Source organism: Miniopterus schreibersii, assembly GCF_964146895.1.
Source record: "Miniopterus schreibersii genome assembly, chromosome: 6".
NCBI classification, from domain to species: domain Eukaryota; kingdom Metazoa; phylum Chordata; class Mammalia; order Chiroptera; family Miniopteridae; genus Miniopterus; species Miniopterus schreibersii.
Window position 1 is genome coordinate 24,243,460 of NC_138107.1, and position 23,383 is coordinate 24,266,842.

A 23,383-nucleotide genomic window follows, 5' to 3' on the forward strand; every position below is an offset into this window, starting at 1 on the left:
TTAGATGATATTTCTCAAACTTGAGTAATGTAAAGAAGCCCTTAAGAGAAAGAAAATTATCAAGGATATCCAGAGTTGACGTATATAATTTTGATGTCATTGTAATCATGATAGATTTTATATGTGTATAGTTAAGATAACCATATAAAACCTAAATACATTTACATGTTAAACACAAAATTCAATACAATTCTAATCAACAGTATGAATTTAATTTTCTGGATGATAGTTTGCTAAAATTAAAGAGCATGTGTTGAGGTTAATTATAGAAAGATTTAGTCATTTTTTTACTTGATGTTTTTTATTTGATCACAGTAACTAATCATCTGAATCATTGTCTTTACCAGGGTTGCTTATTTATTTCTGTATTTTAAAAAGTGAATTTGTTTTTAACCACTACCATTGATTGAAGGGCAAATCAATTTAATTATTCCCTGCAAAATGCAAACAGAAACATATATACTGCTTGTACACTGTTGCAAGTTGGTATACACAAAGGCCGACTCAGCGCAATACTTCTAATAATTTTTTTTTTTTTAGTATATCTTTATTGATTTCAGAGAGAGGAAAGGAGAGGGAGAGAGAAAGACAGGAACATCAATGATGAGAGAGTCATTGATCGAGCCCACAACCCGGGCATGTGCCCTGACCGGGGAATCGAACCCCGATCTCCTGGGTCCTAGGTTGATGCTCAACCGCTGAGCCATGCCCGGCCGGGCTCAGAGAAATACTTCTACTTGCGATACCAACTGGCTAAATGGGCTCAGCAGCTTCTTTGAAATTACTAAATGTCTTTTGAATTATAATCCTGGTGAAAACCCATGTGTTCTATCACAAATATCTATTCCAACTACTGTGAAATCTTTGTTCAAAGAACTGAAGTATTATTTATCTTATTTGGCTTTGATGAATCCTTTTCATGTCTGAGTTTACCTTTTCAGTAGTGCTTTATTTCTCTACACTGGTTTGTTTTCACAATAGCAAACCAAATCTCAACTTATTAAATGTCTTAAGAAACCAAAGACTTATTCATGAGAATAGAATGTCTTGCAATTGCAAGTTATGATTGCAAGAAAGAAGCTAGTTTTGTCTTTATAACTGTTGAAAAAAATCCAAATTAAGGTGATAATTGACATTTTGACTTTAGAAACCGCTAATAATCTAAGGGCAGCTAGACATGTTTACCAGTGCATGGCAAGCCACATCGCGTGATTTCAGACAGTTATATGGTACCAATTATACAAGGTTGGCGTTACATGGAATGGCTGTCACTGAAGTCATATAGCACTATTTGGAAATAGCATAGTCTCCCCAATGACACAGGATATGCCTTTTATTACTCGTTTAAAGCTTACCATAAAAATGGAAAGAAAAAAATGGAAATTGTAGTTGAGTGAAGGGACCCCAGAGATTTGATTGGTTTGAGAAATCCTTGGTTAGATCATATAAATGAAATTGCTTTGAAAACTATAACGTGCTCCACAAATGCCAATACCATTATTATTAGGAAACAAAGATAATTGGAAAAGTCTGGAGTTAATATAAAAAAGATCAGATTAACTGTGCATAGCAGACAGAAAATTCCCAGTGAAGATCATTAAACAGAGTTTCCAGGAAAACAGCTGCTCCTATCAATCCCCTGGAAAGAGCACTGAACAACCTAATTCCCTCATAAATGTGCTCTGGGGAAGACTGGCCTTGGTTCTAAAGTTGCCTGTGTGGCCTGGCCCTGTGTGTGGGTTGGGTGAAGAGGTGGTGGTACTGAGTGGGGAGGGAAAGGAGCCTGTCCCGTGAAGGAGGCTGTAGCCTTTGATTTGGGGGCCCATGGCCTTATATGCCTCATGGGGCAGACAGGTCTGGACAGAGAGCAGTCAATGAGAAGCCCATTTAGAGTGAAGTCCCAAGTACATAGGACACTGCTTCTGGGGCACTGGTCCTGAAATATTTAACTCACAGGAAAAAAATCATGTTCTTTCTAGATGGATGAAGTTTTTACCACATGGGCCCATGGTTGACAGATTATGTTTTGTTGTTCAAAGAGAAGAAAGTGCAGATTAGGTGATTCCACATGTGTTAGGAAGGTCACTTTTCTCTCTGTACTTAGGATAACCCTGAACATTGATCCCGAAGTGTTTAGTCAGAGAAAGGTAGATTTATTTTTATTACTTTTTATTTCCATTTTCTGAAATGGTAAAACCATTTTCTAGCTAAGAATGCTAGGTTTTGGACATGATTATCAGTCAGGTTGGAACTAAGTCTTGGCATCCTAACAGGATCATATTTACACCTACTTCAGTTTCTAAACATCAGCCAACTGAAAGAAAATATTTTGATTAGGAATTTCAGTGAGAAAGCCAAAATCTAAAGTGGAAACACATCTTCTGCAAAGGATTACATCACGAGGCGTACGAGAGCCCATCTGGAATTGGGTATAAATACAGAAGGGTTCAGTTCAGTTCAGCAGACAGCTCTAGAGTATCTGCTCTGTGCCAGGAGCTGTGGTAGAAGCAGGAGTGTGGAAAAGAGTGAGACAGTCAGCTTGGTCTAATCACCAAGCTCATGATCTAATAACCAGTCTCACATAACAAATTCAAATATGCGAAGGGGGCAGTGGGCGGGGAGGGATTAACCAAGGAACTTATATGCATATATGCATAACCCATGGACACAGACAATGGTGCAGTAGGCCTGGGGTGGGGGGCAGGTGCAGGGTAGAGGGGATCAATGGGGGGATAAAAAGGGGGCACTTGTAATACTTTCAACAATAAAGATAAATTTAAAAATTCAAATATTCGGAGTAATTCGGGCCCAAGAATAATGGATGTGGCCGAGGTCTAGCTGAATTCATGTAAAATTAACACATTCACTTTAGGAGTTCTCATCATGTTATATAGATAGTACATTGAAAAGTGCCCTTAATTACATAGCATAAAGTAAAATTGTATTTGAGGGTAGTGCCTTGATTACCTAGATTATTTTCTCATGCTCCCTTTCCTCAGTTAAATTCCTTTTAACACAATAAGGCGATTCTAAGTACCCAGGTCTAACACAGTGGACTCCAGTCAGCTTAAATTTAAATAGGGAAAGAATAAGGGACATTCTACTAAATTGTTAAGCACCAAACTGGGTTGTGTGCTTACCTAAACTAGGTATTTCTTATAATCTTTGGATGTTCTGAGCTGGCATGAATAATTATACTGCAACAAAAAAAAATTCTGCCCAAAAGATAATTTAACACAGAGAAACGAAATGCCTAAAATTACGGTGCGTAGAATAATTATCCATAAGTGATAAGTGGTGCTCATAAATACCAGTATTTAAAATTATTTCCACATCTAAACCAAGTTTTGCTCTTTTTTTCTTCTTCTGGGCTTTTTATTAGTTTCCCATATACAGAGTGGGCAAAAATAGGTTTACAGCTGTGATGACATTCTTCTGAGTTAATAAAGCTAATGTAATAATCATAACCTGCATGGCTTTTTTTCATATGAACAACTATAAACCTACTTTTGCCCACCCCTGTGTATGTCACCAAGAACCAACAGTTTGACTGGATAGTATATTCCTCGTGAGCTTCGTTTCACCAGAAGGAATAATTGTTAAATCAACTGGGATTTCACCGAAGTCAATATGTTTCTGTGTTGAGACCTGAAGGTAGAGGGAAGGGAGCTGTTACCAGACCCAGAGTGAGGGAGACCTTTAGAGTTAGTCACCTTTAGAGGAGCAATGACAGGTTGAGGGACACAGGTGGTCTTGCAGGGAGGCAGCTAGGGGAATACATACATTGGCCTCACTTTCTTCCCTCCTTCCCCTCTCGCGTTGGGGCCCCTAATTGACTTTAGAAGTTCTGGAGGCAAAAGGCACAGAAAGACGTATATAAAGTTCACACAAGTCAGGAGCAGAGAGCAGGGGGAGGCAGAGCGTTTAGGGGGAGGGGTGAAACGGGAGATACCCAGCACATAGATGTATTCTGCTGTGACTTTTTTCTGTTAACGTTATGTTTTGGGGATTTATCCATATTGATATGCTTACCTTCATTCATTCACCCTCGCTGTTGTTTCTTCATATCCTGCTGTGTGAGTTGGCTGCACTTTGTTTACTCATTTGCCTGATGATGGGTAGTTTCCAGTGTTTTACTAGAAACTTTGATGTTGTTATGAACATTCTTGTTAATTTTTTTATGCTTATGCACAAGAATTTCTTTAGAGAATATACTTAGCGTAGGATTACTGTACTGAGACAAAGGGTCAAATTTACCAGATGATGCCAAATTGTTTTCAAAAGTACTTGCATCAATTAATACTTCTACCCGCAGTGTATGAGTTCCTGTCAACACCTGATATTTTCAGGCTTTAAAATTTTTGCCCATCTAGTGGGTGTAGAATATTATAGTACTGTGGTTTTAACTTGCATTTCCCCAGTTACTGATGTGGCTGAACATATCTTCATATATTTCCTGGGCATTATGTTTCCTCTGTTGTGAAATATCTATTGTGTTTTTATCGTTTTTGTATCTAATATATCCTGATACTAATCCTGTGTTGTTTATATCTGACCACTGTCTTTTCCCAATTTGTGGCTCATTAAAAAGTGTGTTTTTATGCGCTTTTTAAGAAAAATTGATGTAAATTACACAGTTTGTTTTAGTCATTTTGAGTGCACAGTTCATGAGGTGGCATTAAGCATATTCACACTGTTGTGCAACATACCACCACCATCCATCTCCAGGCCTGCTTGTGCTTCCTCTTAACATCTTATTTAAGAAATTCTTTGCTATAGCAAGACCATCTGTGCCTTTGTTCTAAATTCTTAAAGTTTTGCCATTCATATGTAAGCCATTAAGTCATCTGCAATTGATTTCTGTGTATAGCGGGAGGTAGGAAATACATTTCCTCCGTATAGATATCCAGCACCATTTAGAAATGTCCATTTTTCCTCCATTGATTTATACAGTGGATCTGCCATATACCAGGTGTCTTCATAGGTGTGGGTCCATTTCTGGGTTCTCTGTTCTGTTCCATTGGTTGATTTGTTTATTCTTGTGCCAGTGTCACACTGTCTTAAATACTGTGGAATTACGATAAGCCTTCCATCCACCCGAAACGCTGTTCTCCTAAGTGGCCAGTTCTCTGCTGGTCTCTCTTTCATGGTCACATTCTTGGCCAGACTTTCCTGGCCACCCTTTCTATGGCCAAAAACTTTATGCCCTCCTTCTCTGCTTTAGTTTTTCTGCTTAGCAATTATTATTATTATTATTATTATTATTATTATTATTATTTTAAAAATATATCTTTATTGATTTCAGAGAGAGGAAAGGAGAGGGAGAGAGAGAGATAGAAACATCAATGATGAGAGAGCCATTGATCAAGCCCAAAACCCGGGCACGTGCCCTGACCAGGAACAGAACCCCGATCACCTGGATCCTAGGTCGACGCTCAACCCCTGAGCCACGCCCGGCCGGGCAGCAATTATTATTTAACATAGTGATGTATATACTCCTCTTGTCTATTGTCTCTCTTTCCTACTAGAATATAAGGTTTAGGAGGGCAAGGACTTGGGGCTGTTTCCTCACTCTTGTATCCCAGCATAGAACACATTGCCTGGCACTTAGTAGGTGCTCAATTAGTATTTCTGGAACAAATCACATAATGCTGATGTATGGAAAGGTGACCCTTCCTCCCTGTCCTTCCCTTTAAGAATATGCTTTTTCTCTATTTCTCTTGCTCTTTGGAGTTAGATTGATAAAAAACAATCTGAAGCAAAGGGAGAAAGAATGAGGTGTCCCTTAAGGTTTCTTCCCCAGCCATGTCCCAGAGATGGGCGGTGAAGTGGAAAGGGTGGAGGGACCAGTGTTTGGCTCACTGTACATTAGCTTTTATGGGTCATCTATCCTGCTGGACATGCCCCCTGTCCTGCTTTCCATGGCAAGCAGAACTGGCAGGATCTGGAGCTTATAGTGTCCTCAGTGGGTAAAGACACATACAACGCCTTTGTTTTTTAGGGTGACACACTCTGCACCGGAGAGGAGAATGAACACTCGCTTTGGTTTACCAAGCACGGCAGCTAAAACCTCAGCTGTAAGTGTGACCCGCTACAGGACAGAACTCCTGGAACTGTGGAGTCATCTCAAGGCGAATGCTCCGTGGGACAGTCTGTCTGCAGCTGGGGAATGCCTGGGCAGGCACTGAATTGAGCAGTGATGATTCATGGAAATTCCATCATAGAAGGTACTCTGTGCTTTATTACAGGCTAAACTTGGGAGCCGAGTCATTATGGAAGGAATGTGTATGAAGTTTTCCGATGAGGACTTGAAGTTTTATAGGTGGGAATCACATTTGATTCAAACCATCTGTTGAAATGTCGAGCTGAACCCATCACTTTCTCATACATTTATCATATTTTACCTTGATTCAGTATAATAAATATTTGTTGAGGGCCCACAGAGTGCCAGACGCTGGGGTCACAAAGATGAATACAGTGGTCCCTGTTTTTGAGATGGTTATTATGGTCTAGTGGAAGTAAAAGTTATAATTTACATGTATTTTCTGACCCCAATTGTGAGGCCAGGGTTTGTAACTTATGTGCATCTTGGTTGCCTGGGCTGAGCATTGTGTCAATCCACTTTTGTTCATGAAATACAATGAAGAGCTTGCAGTGATTTACCAAATATGGCTACTGAAATGTATAATGCCCTGCATTGTTGATACTATGTTTTGTGGATTTGTAATGCAGTTGCTTCTGGATACAGAAAACCCTCTTCACCGTGAGGTAGTGACCCAAACTGGCATTGGAAACCATTAAAGATGCTGGAATAGCCTACAGACAGAGACTATTTTGTTCCCTGAGGTTTAAAATAGATTTTTAAAATGATGAAAGGCAGGGACATATTTGGAAGATACTGGTAATGTCAAACTTGAGCATATTTTTTCCAGTTCTTTCTGAGCTGGTCATAAAATGACATTACTTCATCTTTTAATTTGGAAGATACTTTGCATGGTAGGCACTGTAGGGGTCACAAAGACAAACAAAAGGATCTTTGCAAAGAGAGGTTAAAAGCTAGTATTAGTCTTAACTCGCTGCATATGTGTTCACAAACAGTTTGAAATAGTGTACAAACTTGGTGTGTCCGTGCACTTTTCTGAGGAGTGTGTTCATCAGATCATCCAGTGGTTCATGTTCCCAAGATATTAAGAACCAATGTAGTAGAGAAATATAATTAGAGAAAGAATTGTACTATGTGGGAATTACAAAGAGCAGGGGGGTTCAAACAAGGAGCAACCCAGGTGGCATAAGCAAGATCTCAATAGGATGAAGGCAGATTTGACTACTGAAGAACAGGCAGGAGTCCAACAGGTGGGAGGCATAGAGCCCCTGAAGTGGAGAGACCACCCCACAGAGAGACACAAGGAAGGGAAGTGCAAGGCCTTCTTCGGAGGAAGAGCTGGTAGTTAAGCTGGAGGACATGTGTAGGCAATAAAGTTACCAAATCTTGGGACCATGCTGTGGGAAGCCTTCAAATGTTTGTTGAATAATCAAAATAGAACTTCAAAAATATCACCAAATGCTCATATGTTCTACTCCGCTGCCAGTCTCTTAGCTGACACTAATGTAAGCACTTTTATGTTTGTGGTAGACTATTTTTTTTTAAAGGGTCCAAAGAAGTATTTAACAGACATCAACTATTGTAGAGAAAGGGGCACTGACATTTAAGTTAAAGGTGGGACAATTTAAGACCAGACTGAGGATAAAGCCAAGAAAAGTTAAATAAAAATCAGTATAGCTCAAAGGGGCTGTCCTGCACCTAAAATTCTGTTGTAATGAATAACATGTGCTCAGATTGCAAGACTCTGGGAGGACAGGGATTGGTGCACATTTGGAGGGGAGGAGTCACAGAGGGCAGCCTTCTCGTAGTAGGAGCATCGCAGAGAAATGTTAATACTATGGCAAGACTGTCTCATTGGCTCTCATCAACCACAAAGTTTTTATTGCTTGAAGCAAAGTGTTAACTGTGTCTGTCACTGGGTGAAGGTATCAGTGGATAGCAGCATCGTAGGTGCATTTTCTTTCTTTTTGGTATTTTCCAAAATGTCCACAATGAGTATAAAGTACCTGTATTTACTAGAAAAAAAAAGTAATTTAAAAATTAATGTCAGGTAATGTTTTTACAAAATTGGGATCAGATGGCATATATGGTTTTATGTATTCTGCTCTGTTAACAGTAACCCAAACATTTTCCCAGGTTGATATTCTTCAAAACATATATATTTTGAATGGCTGTGCAATGAATATACCATGATTTATTTATTCTTTTTTTCTGGGTTTTTACTCTTACAATGAAGTTCCTTGAACACAATTTTTTGTGTCCATTTCTGGACAGATTTATATATGTGAAATTATTTGGTCAAAGTGTATAAATTCTTTTAGGGATCATAATACACAGTGGTATACTGTACTCCAGAATTGTAACAACACAATTCCTATGTGAACCTATTGTACTATACTTTGCCCAGCAATGAATATTTTCATTGTAAAATCTGGAAGGGAAAAACTTCTTTGCTGCCAATTAAACATTTTTTCACATTTTATCATTAGTTATTTTGTCTATGAGTTACCTGTTGTTCTTTTCCTGTTTTTCAATTTGTCTTAGGAATTTTTCTAATTTACGTAAGTTCTTTACATCTTGATAGTATTAGCCTTTTTGATATTTTATTTATGGTGAACATTTCCTCCAGTGATGACTGGAAACATTTTTGTAATTTTTTTAGATGAACAATTTTATAATTTTAGGGTCAAATCTTTAGATTTTTGTTGTTGTAATATATTTCATTTCCTTTCCTATCCAGAGATCAGATAAATACTCACGTAAATGTTCTTACGGTCTATGCTCCAGGTTTTTTCCAGGCAATTCTCATGCTTTCAGGTATCTTTAGACCAGGTGATGGGAATTATGTGTCTGATACAGGGAGGAAGGAATTCAGGTGAGGCACAGCTGTCCTCAGTACAGTGTGGTGGTCAGCACTGTGGCGCCTGGACACAATCTCGCTGACTCTGAACCTTGCTCTGCCACTTATTATGTGATCTTTGAAGTCCTTTAACTTCTTCATTCTACAGTTTGCTCATCTGTAAAATGGGTTAATCATAGAACCTACCTCATACGTTTATGAGAATAAAGTGAGTTAGCATGTAAATCACTTAGAACACATCCTGGACAAAGTCAGTGCCAGCTACAGTTTGGTGCCGACGGGGTAGGTGCTTTGAGGCTTGATACTGTTTCAATATCCTTTGCATTTCTAAAAACTTGCATATTTCATATTGTTCTTCACCTCCCATGAGTGCCTTCACTGGAGCCTTCCTCCGCCCTTTTGTGAGTGCGGCACGCCCCCTAGAGGCCGCGAGCGCGCTTTACTTCCCGCTCCTGAAGACCCTGAGACGGCGGCGCGGGGGTGGCTCCGACCGGCCGCTCCGCGAGCTGAGGTCCGAGACCCGCTTTATTCTCAGCGCTTCTCCGCTTCTTCCCCACCTGCTTCTTCCCTCTGAGCCTGACTTCTAATTTCAGTAGACCCCAGAGCGCCTTCTGCGTGTGTGCATCCATCCATCCATCCATCCATCCATCCATCCATCCATCCATCCATCCATCCATCCATCCATCCATCCATCCGTCCCAGCTAACTGCAGGGATTTCGCGGGTGCTCCCCACCGCCGGGCGCGGGGGCGCAGCAGGGCCGCGGGCGGCGAGCTGCCGACGGAACGCAGCCTCTCGCGGCGGGGCTCGGCTTGCAACGGGAAAAACAAAACACGCCTTGTACATACACGGGCCCACTAACGATGATCTTTCAGCTATTGTTTTCTCATCCTTAAAACGGGGTAACACCACTTCCCCGACAGGATCGCTGAAAGATTTAAACAAGAAAAATCAGGGCTTCTGGGGGGCGGGGACACCTTGTAAAGCGTATGATTTTCTAACCACTATACTGTACGTCTGAAACCAGTACAAATCAATTATGAATGTAAACTGTAATTGGAAAATAAAATTTAAAGTTCTTTAAAAAAACTCCCCAAACCAAAGCAAAAACAGAGCTCCTAATAGTGAGAGGAGCTCAGCAAATGCCGCTTCTCCCTCCTTTCTGCCCCGGAGCGCCAGACTTGCGGGTGAAAGCGCCACATTCCCAACATCCGGGATCTTTGCCAGCGTCCCCAGAGGCACACTCGTCGGCACGTGGAAATGGGTGCCACGAGCATCCCAGCGTCAACCGTGAAAAGCCATCAACTGCCCCCCGACAGCAGGCTCCCGGGTGCGCGCCCACAGCTCGCCCGCGCCGGCGCTGCAGGGGCGGGACGTCCGGGGGCGCGGCTGGTGCCAGTCACTTCCGCTTCCTGTTCAAGTGAAATCTCCCGCCACCCGCTAGAGCCGGCTGTGGGCGTCCGTGTTTCCTCGCGTTTGGTGTGGTTGCGGGTAAGACAAACTCCCGTGGGTTCAGGACGGACGGCAGTCCTGGTGCTGAGGCTTTTGCAAGTCGCGAAGGAAGGGAGAGCGCTTTGCGGGCGGCGGGGGCGGAGGACTGATCCGGGTTGGGTATTGATTATTGGTTGGTTGGGGCAGAGACTCGGGCGCCGGTGAGTGGACTAGAGACGGCTTCGCGGGAGGAGGGCCGGGGGAGCGTCGGGGCGGGAATTTATATAAGGAACTTGTGGATGCTCCCGAAAGACCGGATTCAAAAGACAACCGCTCCGTTCCCCGGCGTCATTAAGATAGGAAGTGAGTGACTGGACCCGGCTCAGGGAGTTTCTCCTGAGATAGAATCTCCCGCGCTTTCCCCGAGGTCAGGGCTGCAGCCCGTGTGCGACCTCACCTGAACTCTGGGGACTGCGGGGACCTAAGGACAGCGCCGCGACTTCCCGCGCGCAGGCAGCGTCCCCGGACTCTCGCGGTGCTGCGAGTGAGGGTCGCCACCTGCGTCTCTCCGGGCGGCCCCGCCCCTCCCACCAAAGACTAAATTGTCTCAGGTGTATTGCAGGAAGGGTGGGAAACGCAGAAAGACGTCGCCCAGGGATAACCACTGTCAACATTTGCTGTATGCCCTTGAACTTCAATTTTTTATTTTTCCTGTGTGTGTGTAGAGTTGTTATTTTGTTTATGTTTTTGTTTTGTTGTTTTCCTTTCAGCCCCACTTTCCGGCATTTCAACCTTCTGATGTCCTTCCTTCTAAGGTGACAAGATGGAGTTTCCTCGAGGAAAGAGGACAAAGGCGAAGTTGGGAGGCGACCAGAGGAGCGCTTGCTACCCTCACAGCCTTCAGTTTTACTTGCAGCCGCCTACTGAGAACGTGTCTTTGATAGAGTTTGAAAACTTGGCTGTCGATAGAGTTAAATGTGAGTGATATTTGAATTAGAATTTATATATTTTTGAGAAACCTCACTTATACTTTGTGAGAATGAATATGGTAATGTATTTCCTTTATTAAGCAATTCATTCGACAAGTATTTATTGAGGGTTTGCTATTCATTTATTTACTGTACGGTTCACATTTATTTAGTCTGCTATTTTCTAGCTGGTGGGGATTTTGAGATGAATAATGCAGTTCTTATCTTTGATGGAGTTGTATTCTAGTACACGGAGACAGACATCTAGAATAATCATCGTAATTTAGTAGTTTAAGGGCTCTAGTAGTGCTGGTGGCTGAAGCTAGTGGAGATGGGGATAGCCAAAAGAGGGGGAGATTATTAGTTTTCTTTGGTATACCATAATAAGGAGGTACCTAAGGGATATGGATTTATGTTCAGGATCCATTTGAGAAGTTTTTAATTCTTGGACTAAAAAAATGCCTCTTTTTGGCCCTGGCCGGTGTGGCTCAGTTGGTTGGGTGTCATCCTGTGCACTGAAAGGTTGCTGATTCAATTCCTGGTTAGGGCACATGCCCCAGTTGCTGGCTCAATTCCGGGCAGGGGGGTGCAGAAGGCAGCTGATGGGTGTTCTGCTCTCACATTGATGTTTCTCTTTCTCCCTCTCCCTTCCTCTCTCTAAAAAAAAATCCAAAAAAAAAAATCAATACAAAGATTAAAAAAAATGCCTCTTTTCATATTGATGGAAGAGTTTATCTGAAGAAGGATTGACAGGGTCTGTAGGAACTTTTAAACAGGACGTAGCATCTATTCACAATAGTTCATTTGGATGATTGGAGGGTCCTCCTTCTTCATTGTGACTTCTCTCCTTCATTAGAAAGGAAGGACTATCTTTCTGATGTGTCTATGCTGAGCAGATGAAGCAGACTGCCTAACAGGCAGCTCCACGTGAGGGATGCAGACAAGGGGTGCTTAATCTTTTCTCCATAAAGACACCCTTTTCCATTCCTCAATCACAGTGGCTCAGAATGGCAGTGATTATCACCACTCCTCCCTTCCCCCTGGTTGAGAATCCCTGGTATTAAATTATGCTATGGGACACTGATATTTTCTGCACATGAATGGAGGTTATCCTCATAAGCATAAGTAATTTATATAATATACTTGCAGAAAATAACTGTTACAGCTTGTCTTCTTTTATAAACAAGTAATTATGAAATTGCTATTCATAGATTTTAGGTCTTAAATTTAGTTTTTAAAAATTATCTTGCATTTCTGTTTTTCTTTTATTGAATTTTTTAATTTTAATTTTTATTTTTTAGTGCTAAAAGCAGTTGAAAATCTTGGTGTGAGCTATGTGAAAGGAACTGAGCAATACCAGAGTAAGCTTGAGGCTGAGATCCGAAAGCTCAAGTTTTCTTACAGAGTAAGTAAAAGAGGAAAAAAAATGTTCCTTTAGTTTATATATATTCATGTGCTGAGAATCAGTTGTGGGAAGGGTCTTGTATTCGGCACAGGGTTTTCAAAAAGAAGAATATAGCGTAGACTCTGCCTGAAGGTACTTACAGTCTCCTAGGGGTGAGTGACATGTAGTCAGGTGATTGTAATACAGCAGGGTTTCTCAATGTCGGGGTTGTTTACATTTTGGGAATGCTAAATCCTTGTTGCAGGGACTGTCCTGTGCATTGTAGGATGCTCAGTCGCATTCCTGGCTTCTACCCACTAGATGTTTCCAGACACTGTCATATATATTCTATGTAGGATGGTGAATGCTGTTATTGGATGTGTGCTCCAGGAACTCCAATAGCACAAATATAACTCCCCAGTTCAGATTGGGGTGGTTTGAGAAGGCTTCCCAGAAGAGGTAGTGCTGGAATTGCATCTTAATGGATGTGATTAGGTTTTTATTTCGGCAAGATGACTGCCAACAGCAGATTGATAGGCAAATGTCTGGTAGGAGAAAACCAGTTAGGAGCCTGGAAATGATGAGAGTGAATTGAATGGAGAGAAGAAGACTGATAGAAGAGATACTAAGAAGGTAGAGTCAAAAGATCTTAGTGACTATTTGCAGGGAGAAAGAGAGAGAGAAGAGTTAAGAATGACACCTAGGTTTCTAGTTAGGACAACAAGGTGGGCGGTGGTGATATTTTGTGATGTGATACACAGGAGGAGAAGCAAGACTTAGAAGGAAGATGTTGAGTTTAATTCTAGACCTGATTTGAGGTGCCGATGGACACCTGGGTATACATACCGGTCTGGACTTAGGAGGAATCTGGAGTAGCAGTATAGATTTAAGAGGAAGGTTGGAGTCATCAAGACTAGGTGAGAGTACTGTAGGAAAATATTTGAGTGTGAAGAGAAGATGTTGGAGGACAGGATATGAGGAATATTTAAGGTGAAGTAGAATTGGAGGAGCTTTGGAAGGAGCTGCCTGGGAGGTCGGAGATCAGTCAGGATGACAGTTGTCACAGCAGGCAAGGAAGGCTGGAGCTTCAGTAATAATGATCATGATATTAACAGTGATACTATAGGAATGACAACAGCAAACATTTTTATTATGCTTACTGTGCACTAGAGTTTGTCCCAAGTGTATCACATATATTCACCCATGTAATCTGGACAGCAGTCTTATGCGTTAGATACTGTTATTAACCCTGTTTTATAGGTGAGGATACTGAGTTATGGATAGGGTAAATAACTTGCCCAAGCTCGGGAGATAGCAAATGGTGCAGCCAAGATTCAAATCAAGATTCAAACAGTTTGCGAAGCTTTGACTGGATCACATAAGATGAGTTATACAGAATCCATTGATTTATCGACTGGTGGACTCTCTGTAGATGGAGGTAGAAGCCTGAACGATGATAGTGGTTGGAGGAGGGAGGCTGAGAGATGGAGGTGGAATGTGCATTCTTTTAAGATGTTGAGCTGAAAAGACGGGAGAAACCGAGCTGAGTATGGAGGAAGTTGTAGGGAAAAGTGAAGACACACTTCTGTATATATACACACACATATATGGCAGGAGATAAACATTTATAAGCTGAGCAGAGAGATCTAGAGGAGAAGGAAGAGGACGGGAGCCTGAAGATGCTCTGAGAGAGCATTTTGTACATCATCGTCATTAGGAGGCAGAGCAGATGGGGTGCAGGGTTTAGGTGTAGGGATTAGCTTTTTGAAGGGATGGAGAGATGCTTTGTCCACGGAGAGGGAAGGGAAGGCAACACAGTGTGTGGACACAGAGGCTTGGAGCTGAGGAAGGCAGCCTGGTGGCCTTTATTTTCTCTAAAATAGGTGAAATCAGCTGAGAGAGAAGGGGAAGGTGATGTGGTATGGAGTTTGGGCCAACTAGTGTAGACTGAGACAGCTTTTCTAAGAAACAAGAATGGGAATGGTTATGTGTCAGATCCTAGCTCTGCTGCTTAAAAGTTTTGTGAGCCTGGACAAGTTACATAACTTCCCTGTGCCTCGCTTTCCTCATCTTTGAAACAGAGATACATAGCAGATTCTACCTCATAGGGGTTTTTAAAGGACTAAATGGGTTAATAGATTTAAAATGCTTAAAATAGTGCCTGGTACCTTGTAAGTGTGCAAGACATGTTTACTTTCACTATTTTGGACTTGAATAACGTTTCCTTAGTGTGGGTAAAGGTCCAGCTGAGGTGAGAGGCTGTGAACTTTTAATATTCCAGGTTCCCAGAGTTTAATATTTATTCTTCAGAGGTTTCAGCATCTTGGCATAGGACTGCAGAGTATAGCTGCAGGTTAATTTAGAATCGAGGTTTCGCCAGAAGGTTGAAAAGCAAGAAGTTGAGGGTTGAAGTAAGAAGTTGTTGAAGTGGTGAGTAGCCTGGGAATGTACTGGACGAAAAAGGAAAGTTAAGGGAGAGGAGTCAATAGGAAGAAAGTAGTGGGCTTCGAACCCAGGAGGTTTTGCTGGGATGAATTCAGTTCTTCATTTCACCTGAGTGCTAACTTACATAAAATGAAAATTATCCTGGAAAGCATATTATGAAATTTGTGGTTTTGAAACTTTTGCTTTACATTGGCTTATGCTGACTCGGTATTTCTTTATACCTCTTACTATTCTAATGCATTGATTTTATTCATGTACCATTATTTTTAAGGAAAACTTAGAAGATGAATATGAACCACGAAGAAAAGATCACATTTCTCACTTTATTTTGCGCCTTGCTTATTGCCAATCGTGAGTACACATTTATACTTTCACTGTCAAATCTGATGTCTTGGGTTATAAACTGGGACATGGAAAGTTAGCATGTATTGTACTGAACATGGTAAAGCTCAGATCCGCATCAGAAACTGGTGGTTCATGAGTTAAACACTATTGCAGTGAATTGTTGGAAACAAGCTGTTTACTATAAAATATCCCCAAAAAATCCTATTGCAGAATTTTGCCTGTTGAAACCCTTTTTACTTTTATGGGAGAGACTCTTCATTTGGGATTTAAAATTGGAGGGGATTTCATTAGGAAGAGACTTTTGATACTCTTTTTCCCCCCAGAAAAAAAGTGGTAATATTTATAAGAAATAATGAATCAAATACACACTTGAATTCGATACATGTTTTTAGAAGTTGAAATATATGGGCTAGTGCCCATTAGATTAAATTTTCCTTTGGTAGTTGGTTTCTTATAAGTCAATAGTGCCACCCAGAGGGAAAGGAGTTAGTTGTCTTTTATTTTAAACTTTTTTTCTTGTATTAATTTTGGCAAAATAACATACATATAAGTTTCTTTTCCTTTTCTTTTTACTAATAGGCTTACCAAATGAGAATGTTGGGTTGTTTACTATCCCAAGATAATAACAGATATTATTGACCAGCTTTGGTCCTAGACATTTTCTTTTGTGAAAAAGCATATGTAGTTTATGAAACTTATGCAGTAAATGAATTGCTGACAATGTGAAAGCTACTTTGGTAAAAAACTAAATCATATTGTACATTCAGTAGCATCATTATTGTATAACAACAATTATGCTGACTATGGGTCTGGTAAGTTAATATACAGTATTTGTGTGTTGGCTCTTAAAAAATTGAGGTATACTGTGCATGTTAAGTTTTGTGTAATTATAAACAATAAAGCTATAAGCAGAGGTTACATTGTGAAATTCATCTGATCATAATCTATTCAGATGCAAAGTTACCTTTATACAAGTTGGGTTTATTTGTCATTGATGAAACCATCTTATACAGAAGTAATACAATATATTCTGATGTACTTGACTATTTTGCAGTTATATTAAATGCAGTGAACTATTTTATATTATTCAATAATAATCCAGCTAGGCTTGAAGTATTCTGTGTTTAATTCTTATGTTCATTACACTTCTCCCTGCATTTAGCCCATGGAAGATTCTGGTGTGTGATATTCATGCTCTCTTTATCACAACAGAGCACTTTTAACTTCTCTCTATTGGCATCATGGTCATGTTTGAATATTGTTTCTTAGAAGCTTCTTGGATTTAATAATTGGTAGACTTTTAAAAATAATCACCAGATTTATCATTTATACTTGTAATTTTCCTGTCGCCATTTCAGTGAAGATCTTAGACGCTGGTTCATTCAACAAGAAATGGATCTCCTTCGATTTCGATTCAGTATTTTACCCAAGGACAAAGTCCAAGATTTCTTAAGGGACAGTCATTTGCATTTTGAGGCTGTAAGTATATTTTTGTAGTAATTTCCAATTGTTTTCACTCTTCATCCCTCCTTAAGTGCTAGTATTGATGTGTGGAGTTCTCTTTTCGTTTTCTCCCTAAGTACCTGCCTGAGAGAATAGCTATTGGCTTTGCATGACGATGAACCTTTTCCTTTCTGTGACTAAAAGGAAGTGTGCTCCTTAGTACTAAAGCCTCATATTTAGTTGCTTTATTAAATATGTGATTAATGAAAGCACAAAAAGGTTTAATTTATAAAAGTTCCTCTTTAACCAGAATCTTCTAGGCCAAACATTTAAAGCTAATAACGTATTAAAGAAAACAGAGAAGTGGTAGTACTTATTTCCAATAATGGAGTTTAGAGGGGTTACTACTTTATTTTAAAAGTCAGTTGTCAGTAAAATCTTTGAATAGTTTTAAATAATTTTGCAGACAAATCTGAATGATTTACATATAGTAATTATATAAAAAAGAAGTGTTTGGGACATATTTAACAGGGATAGTATTGTGGGTGGAAATAGAATACATGTCCTTTAGGTGGCTCTGTGCTGGACAGTGGGAAGGTAGAATCTGCTTTGGGAGACTTAGAGCAGTCAGATGGTAGTAGGACTGGTTGAGACTCTACTTGGGTGTTAGAATGGGTGACTTGAGGCCAAAATAAAATAAAAAAGTAGAAGTTAGAGTAGATGAAAGATAATGGTCTTGAGAAGTGGAGAATGTAAGAATCAGTGTTGGTTATTGAGTTGGAAAAAAGAGATTGCATCAAGGGAAGGAAACATTTGGTAGACATTTAGTGTCTGTTATGTGCTCGGGAGGCACTTTCTAGAGTTTCTCTCACTTCTCATAAGAGCCCCAGTAGGTTTGTAAATGACATCTACCCAGGCATAGGAAAGTGTCAAGTCCAGGACCATCTCACCCAAATCCCATGCATTTTCCACTGTGCTTTTAACTTTGACCCTTAGGGAAGTTGGTTATTGCTAATATCAATTACAGTTAATTTATCCTTTCCTATTAAAAATAATTTATTTTTTTCTGTTATTGATATTATTGATTTTATTATGCCACAGAGAAAGGGTCCTTGAGATTCACTTTTTATTCTAGACCAGCGATTTTAACCTGTGTGCTGCAAGAATTTTAAAACATGCAAAAGAGGGGCACTGGTCTCTTTTTCTTTAGATTGTTAAATTAAAAAATGACAACAGCCAGCATAGAAGTAGCCATCTGATGTGAATGAATCAAAATCATACCTTTTTCTTTTTTTGTGTGTGTCAGATTAGCAAAAAATATATTTTTTTGGTGTGCTGCAGAATTTTAATAATTGGTTTATGTGTGCTATGAGTTGAATGAAAAAGGTTGAAAATCACCATTCTAGAGTGTCTTAACATATTGTCAAGTATAATTTTTTAAGCAAAAACTGTTTCTTTTAAAAAGAAAACTTTTAAAACTGATGTAACGTATACAGAAAAAAGTAGTACCCATTAGTAGTCACTCTCTAGTTTACCCGCCCTCATCCCTTGGCAGCCGCTAATCTACTTTCTGTCTTTGTGAATTTGCCTACATTTCATATAAATGGAATCATACATTTTGTGGTCTTTTGTGACTGGTTTCTCTCACTTAGCACAATATTTTCAAGTTTCATCTCCGTTGTAGCATGCATCCTTTTGTTCATTCCTTTCATTCCTTTTTATTGTCAAATTATTTATTTAGCAGTTGATGGACATTTGGGTTGTTTACACATTTTGGCTGTTATGCATAATGCTGCAGTGAGTATTTGTGCACAAGTTTCTGTGTGGATATCTTTTCATTTCTTTTAGGTATATACCTGGGGATGGAATTGCTAGGTCATGGGGGTAATTCTGTGTTTAAACTTTTGAGGAACTACCAAACCGTTTTCCAAAGTGACTGCACCATTATATATCTTACCAGTGTATGAGGGTTTCAGTTTCTTCACATTCTCACCAACAATAGTTTTCTGTTTTTTGGATATAGCCATCTTAGTGGGTGTAAAGTGATGTGTCATTGTGGTTTTGATTTGCCTTTTCTTAATGATGTTGAGCATCTTTTCATGTGCTTATTGGCTACTTGTAAATCTTCTTTGGAGAAATGTCTATTCAAATCCTTTTTCCATTTTAAAATTGAGTTGTCTTGTGTGTGTGTGTGTTAATTCTTTACATGTGCTGGATACAACTTCATTGTAAGATACATGATTTACAAAAATTTTCTCCCATTCTGAGAGCTGTCATTTCATTTCTTTTGATGGTGTCATTTGCAACACAAAAGTTTTTAATTTGGATGAAGTCTAATTTATGTCCCTTTTTCTTTTGTCACTTGTACTTTTGGTGTTGGCATCGAAGAAGACGTTACCTAATGGAAGGTCATGAAGATTTACTCACGGTTTTCTCTTAAGCGTTATAGTTTTAGTTCTTATATTTAGGTCTGTGGTCCATTTTGAGTTAATTTCTGTATATGGTGTGAGGTAGTGTTCACCTTCACTCTTTTACAGACATTTGGCTATCTAGGTGACCCAGCAGCATCTATTGAAGAGGCTATTCTTTCCTCATTGTATTGTCACTTTTGTAAAAAGACAGCCATAGATTGGTTATTTCTGGGCTCTTAACTTTTATTCCTTTGAGCTGCATGTCTATCCTTATGCCAGTTCTATGTGGTCTTGAATGTTGATTATTGTAGCTTTGTAGTAAGGTTTGACATGGAAAAGTGTGAGTCCTCTAACTGTTCTCCTTTTTTGAAGATTATTCTGGCTGTTCTGGGTACCTTGCTTTTCTTATGAATTTTAGGATAAACTTCTCAGTTTCTACAAGTAAGCCAGCTAGGATTCAGACTGGGTTTGCTTAGACTATGTAGATCAATGTGGTGACTCTCTCCATCTTAATATTAAGTCTCCTGATCCATGAGCATGGGATATTTTTCTATTTCTTAAGGTTTTAAAGTTTTCTTTAACAAAATCATGTAATTCTTATGTTAAATTTATACCTAAGTATTTTATTCTTTAATGTCATTGTAAGTAGAATTATTTTTATTTCATTTTTGGAATATTTATTGCAAGTATATAGAAATCCATTTGATTTTTGTGTATTGATCTTGTGTCCTGCAACCTTATGGAAGTCATTTGTTATTTCTAATAATTTTTAGTGGATTTCTTAGGAGATTATGTCTCTTACAAATAAAGATAATCTTACTCCTTTCCAATTTGGATGCTTTTTATCTCTTCATTTTTGCCTCGTTTCCCTAGCTAGACTCTCCAGTACATTTTTTTGTTTTAAAATCTGTTTTGGTAATAGGATATATACTTTACGTTTGTTTACTTTAAGTTTGTTTTAAGTTTATACTTTAAGTTTGTTTGCCTGATGTGTCTTTTTCCATCCTTTTACTTTCAACCTATTTGTGTCTGGATCTAAAGTGTGTCTCTAGTAGATAGCATATACTTGGATCATGTTTTTGTAAATCCAATCTGCTAGTCTCTCTGCCTTTTAATTAGAGTGTTTTGTTTATTTATATTTAATGTAATTACTGATGAGATAGGATTTACGTGTGTTCTGTAGCCATTTGTTTTCTATATACCTTAATGATTCTTTTGTTCTTCTGTTTCTCCATTATTGACTTCTTTTTTATTAAGTAGGTATTTTCTAGTGTACCATTTTAATTCCCTTATCATTTGTTTATTTTCTGAGTTATTTTCTTAGTGTTTTCCCTGGAAATTGTAATTCACATTTTTATCTTAAAACACTTTAGTTTGGATTAACACTGTGTTAACTTTAAGAATGTACAAAAACTTGCTCTTACACTGATCTGTTCCCTTCTCCTACCATTGTGCTATCATTGTCAAATTATATTTTTATACATTAACACTGGTAAATTTTTTGAGTTCTGGGTTGTGTGCAAATGTTTTTATATACTGTCACACTTGAGTGAAGTCTGCTTTGGTTTATAATTCAAATAGGCGACAATTTCTCATTGGTTTTGAAGGTATTGCTATATTACCTTTTAGCTTCCTGAGTTGCTCTTCGATTCATTTTGATTTCTGATTATTTGCATCTCACTTTGTATACTTTGGCCCTCCCATCTCCTCTCCTGCTATTGTCAGATTTTATTATGATATCTGAATCTTTTTTCATTTACTGGGATGGTAATTTAGTGGGCCCTTTTAATCTGAAGACTTGGGTTCTAATATTTAGGAAATTTCTTTTTGTTATTGCTTTGATAATTTCCTTCTTTCTGTTTTCTATGTTCTCTTTATAATTTCTTGTTAGTTAGAATTTGGACCTCCTGGAAAGTCTTCTTGTTTTCTTTTTTGTCCTGACATTCATTCTTTATCTTTTTATCTTATTTTATGGGAAAGTTTTTTTTAACTGAAGTTTTTCAACTACAAATTTTCTATTTAATTTTTTTCCTGTTCTCCTGTTTTTAATGTCTAACAGCTCTTTCTGGTTCTCCTGTGTGTTGTTTTTTTTTTTAAATAGCCTTCTGTTTTTATCTCATGAATATAATATCTTCTATTTTTCTTGAAGATTATTAATTGTATTTTTCTGCTCCTTTCATTGTCTACCTCTCATTTTTTTATTTAGTTCATCTGTTTTAGACAGTCTTTCATGTTGAATGTTTTCCTTGAGTGTATAATGATCCTTTACTATTTGTTTCTGTTTAAGATTGAGATACTGAAAAGTAGATTGGAAGACTGGACTTTATGTACACATGCAAGTGTATGAGACATTCATTTACTAGTAAATATCTGAATTGACATCATCACTACTCTTGGGCTTTGGGGCCATTATTAAGTAAAATAAGGGTTACTTGAACACAAGCACTGTGATACTGTGACAGTTGATCTGATAACTGTGATGGCTACTAATTGACTAATGGGTGGGTAGTGTATACCACTGTAGTATGCTGGCAAAGGCATGTCCTGGGTGGAATGGAGCAGGATGGTATGACATTTCATCATACTACTCAGAATGGCACATAATTTAAAACTTACGAAATATTTATTTCTAGAATTTTCCATTTAATATTTTTGGACTGCAAGTGACCATGGGTCACTATAACTGTGGAAAGCAAAAGTGTGGATAAGGGGAGAGTATTGTACTTTTAACTAGTGTGTTGTTCATCACAATTGGTTTTTCACGATACTGTACTTGGGTTGCTAGCCTGTTTGCTATAAATTTTTCTTCCTTTCTTTTTTTCTTTCTGTTGTGTTTCATTCTGCAGGTCATTTAAGGTGCATTAAAATAAACTTATGTTGAAATAAGATAGAAATATGGATAAAATTCAGAGATCGAAGAGAAAATTAATATCCACATTTGTATGTCAGCAGGGTGTGTGTGGGGGTGTCCTATACAGTTTCTAAAAAGAACAGTAATTTTGGCTTCTTGTGTGACTGTTTTGGTTTTTTATTTTAGAGATTCTCGGAGGGATGGGGTGGTTGGGTGGGTAGGACACAAGTTGTCCTCCTCAGGGAGAGTTATCAGAACTTTGGGTAGAGGTGTGGAGAGTGTGCAAAATATCATGCCTTTTGTTTTTTCAGTAAACACTGAGAATGTAAAACTTGATCAGGTGTTTGTAGCTGGTGGGGATTCATGGAAGTGAGAGTGAGAAAGCATTGCAGGAGGCCCAACATAAAAATAATTCCTGTGATAGATTTAATCACTTTCCTGGCAGAGACTTTTCCCCCCTCTTTGTCTGGTCCTCTCCCATGGTGTCTGGTAATTAAGGAACTTGAATTCAGGTGCTGTTGAAAGAAAAGTATTTTTTTATTTTGAGACTTATGTGTAAATAGCTTGGATTTCAAATCTGAAATTTCTAGGAAGGATTAGAAATGAATAAATATTGCTGTGTCCTGCCTGTGGGGACCATTCTGGAGCTCTCATTGCTGAGTTGATTGACTTACCCTCGTGTCACTTGAAAGGTGGATGGGTAAGGTTAAACAGATTCTATTAGCGTGTCTTCAGTGGACCAGTTAGGGAAAGGTCAGGCTTTGACAGCTGTCAGCCCCGCTGACAAAAGGGTCTCTGTGTTGTTGCAGTTCAGAGACTTGACAGCAGCTTATAATTTACCTCAATGTTTTCAAACCTTCTCAGGAGAGTCAAAAAATATTTTTTAATGGATTTGAAATACCGGTGGAAGTAACAGCAGGATGTTTTCATTAGAATAGTACAGAATGGCAGGGACTGTGAAGGTGAGCATCATAAAAGATGTGGAGAGGATTCTGTGTGTCACAAATGAAAACTCCACTGCATATTAACAGATATATTCAGGAACTAAGGGTTTTCTAGTGAAGGCAAGTGCAGCTGGTAATATCACCCTGCTCACCGAAAACAAGTACATGGGAAACTCCAAATTACTTATTTTGCTTATTT

At 38.9% G+C, this 23,383-nt stretch overlaps 1 protein-coding gene across 4 annotated transcripts in view; it reads left to right on the top strand.

Annotated features, from left to right (window-relative positions):
• PRIM2 (DNA primase subunit 2) overlaps nt 1-23,383 on the top strand; it is a 308,489-nt gene that overhangs the window by 60,537 nt on the left and 224,569 nt on the right. Inside the window, exons 2-6 of one of the 4 annotated variants that reach the window (XM_081140094.1) lie at nt 6,002-6,227; nt 11,209-11,370; nt 12,663-12,766; nt 15,462-15,541; nt 16,894-17,014. In XM_081140094.1, coding sequence (XP_080996220.1) covers nt 6,200-6,227; nt 11,209-11,370; nt 12,663-12,766; nt 15,462-15,541; nt 16,894-17,014 — 495 coding nt within the window. In that variant the 5' untranslated portion in view covers nt 6,002-6,199. Of the gene's footprint in view, nt 1-6,001; nt 6,228-10,371; nt 10,454-11,163; nt 11,371-12,662; nt 12,767-15,461; nt 15,542-16,893; nt 17,015-23,383 lie in introns of those variants that run through there. The other 3 variants (XM_081140095.1, XM_081140096.1, XM_081140097.1) reach the window with 3 other exon arrangements.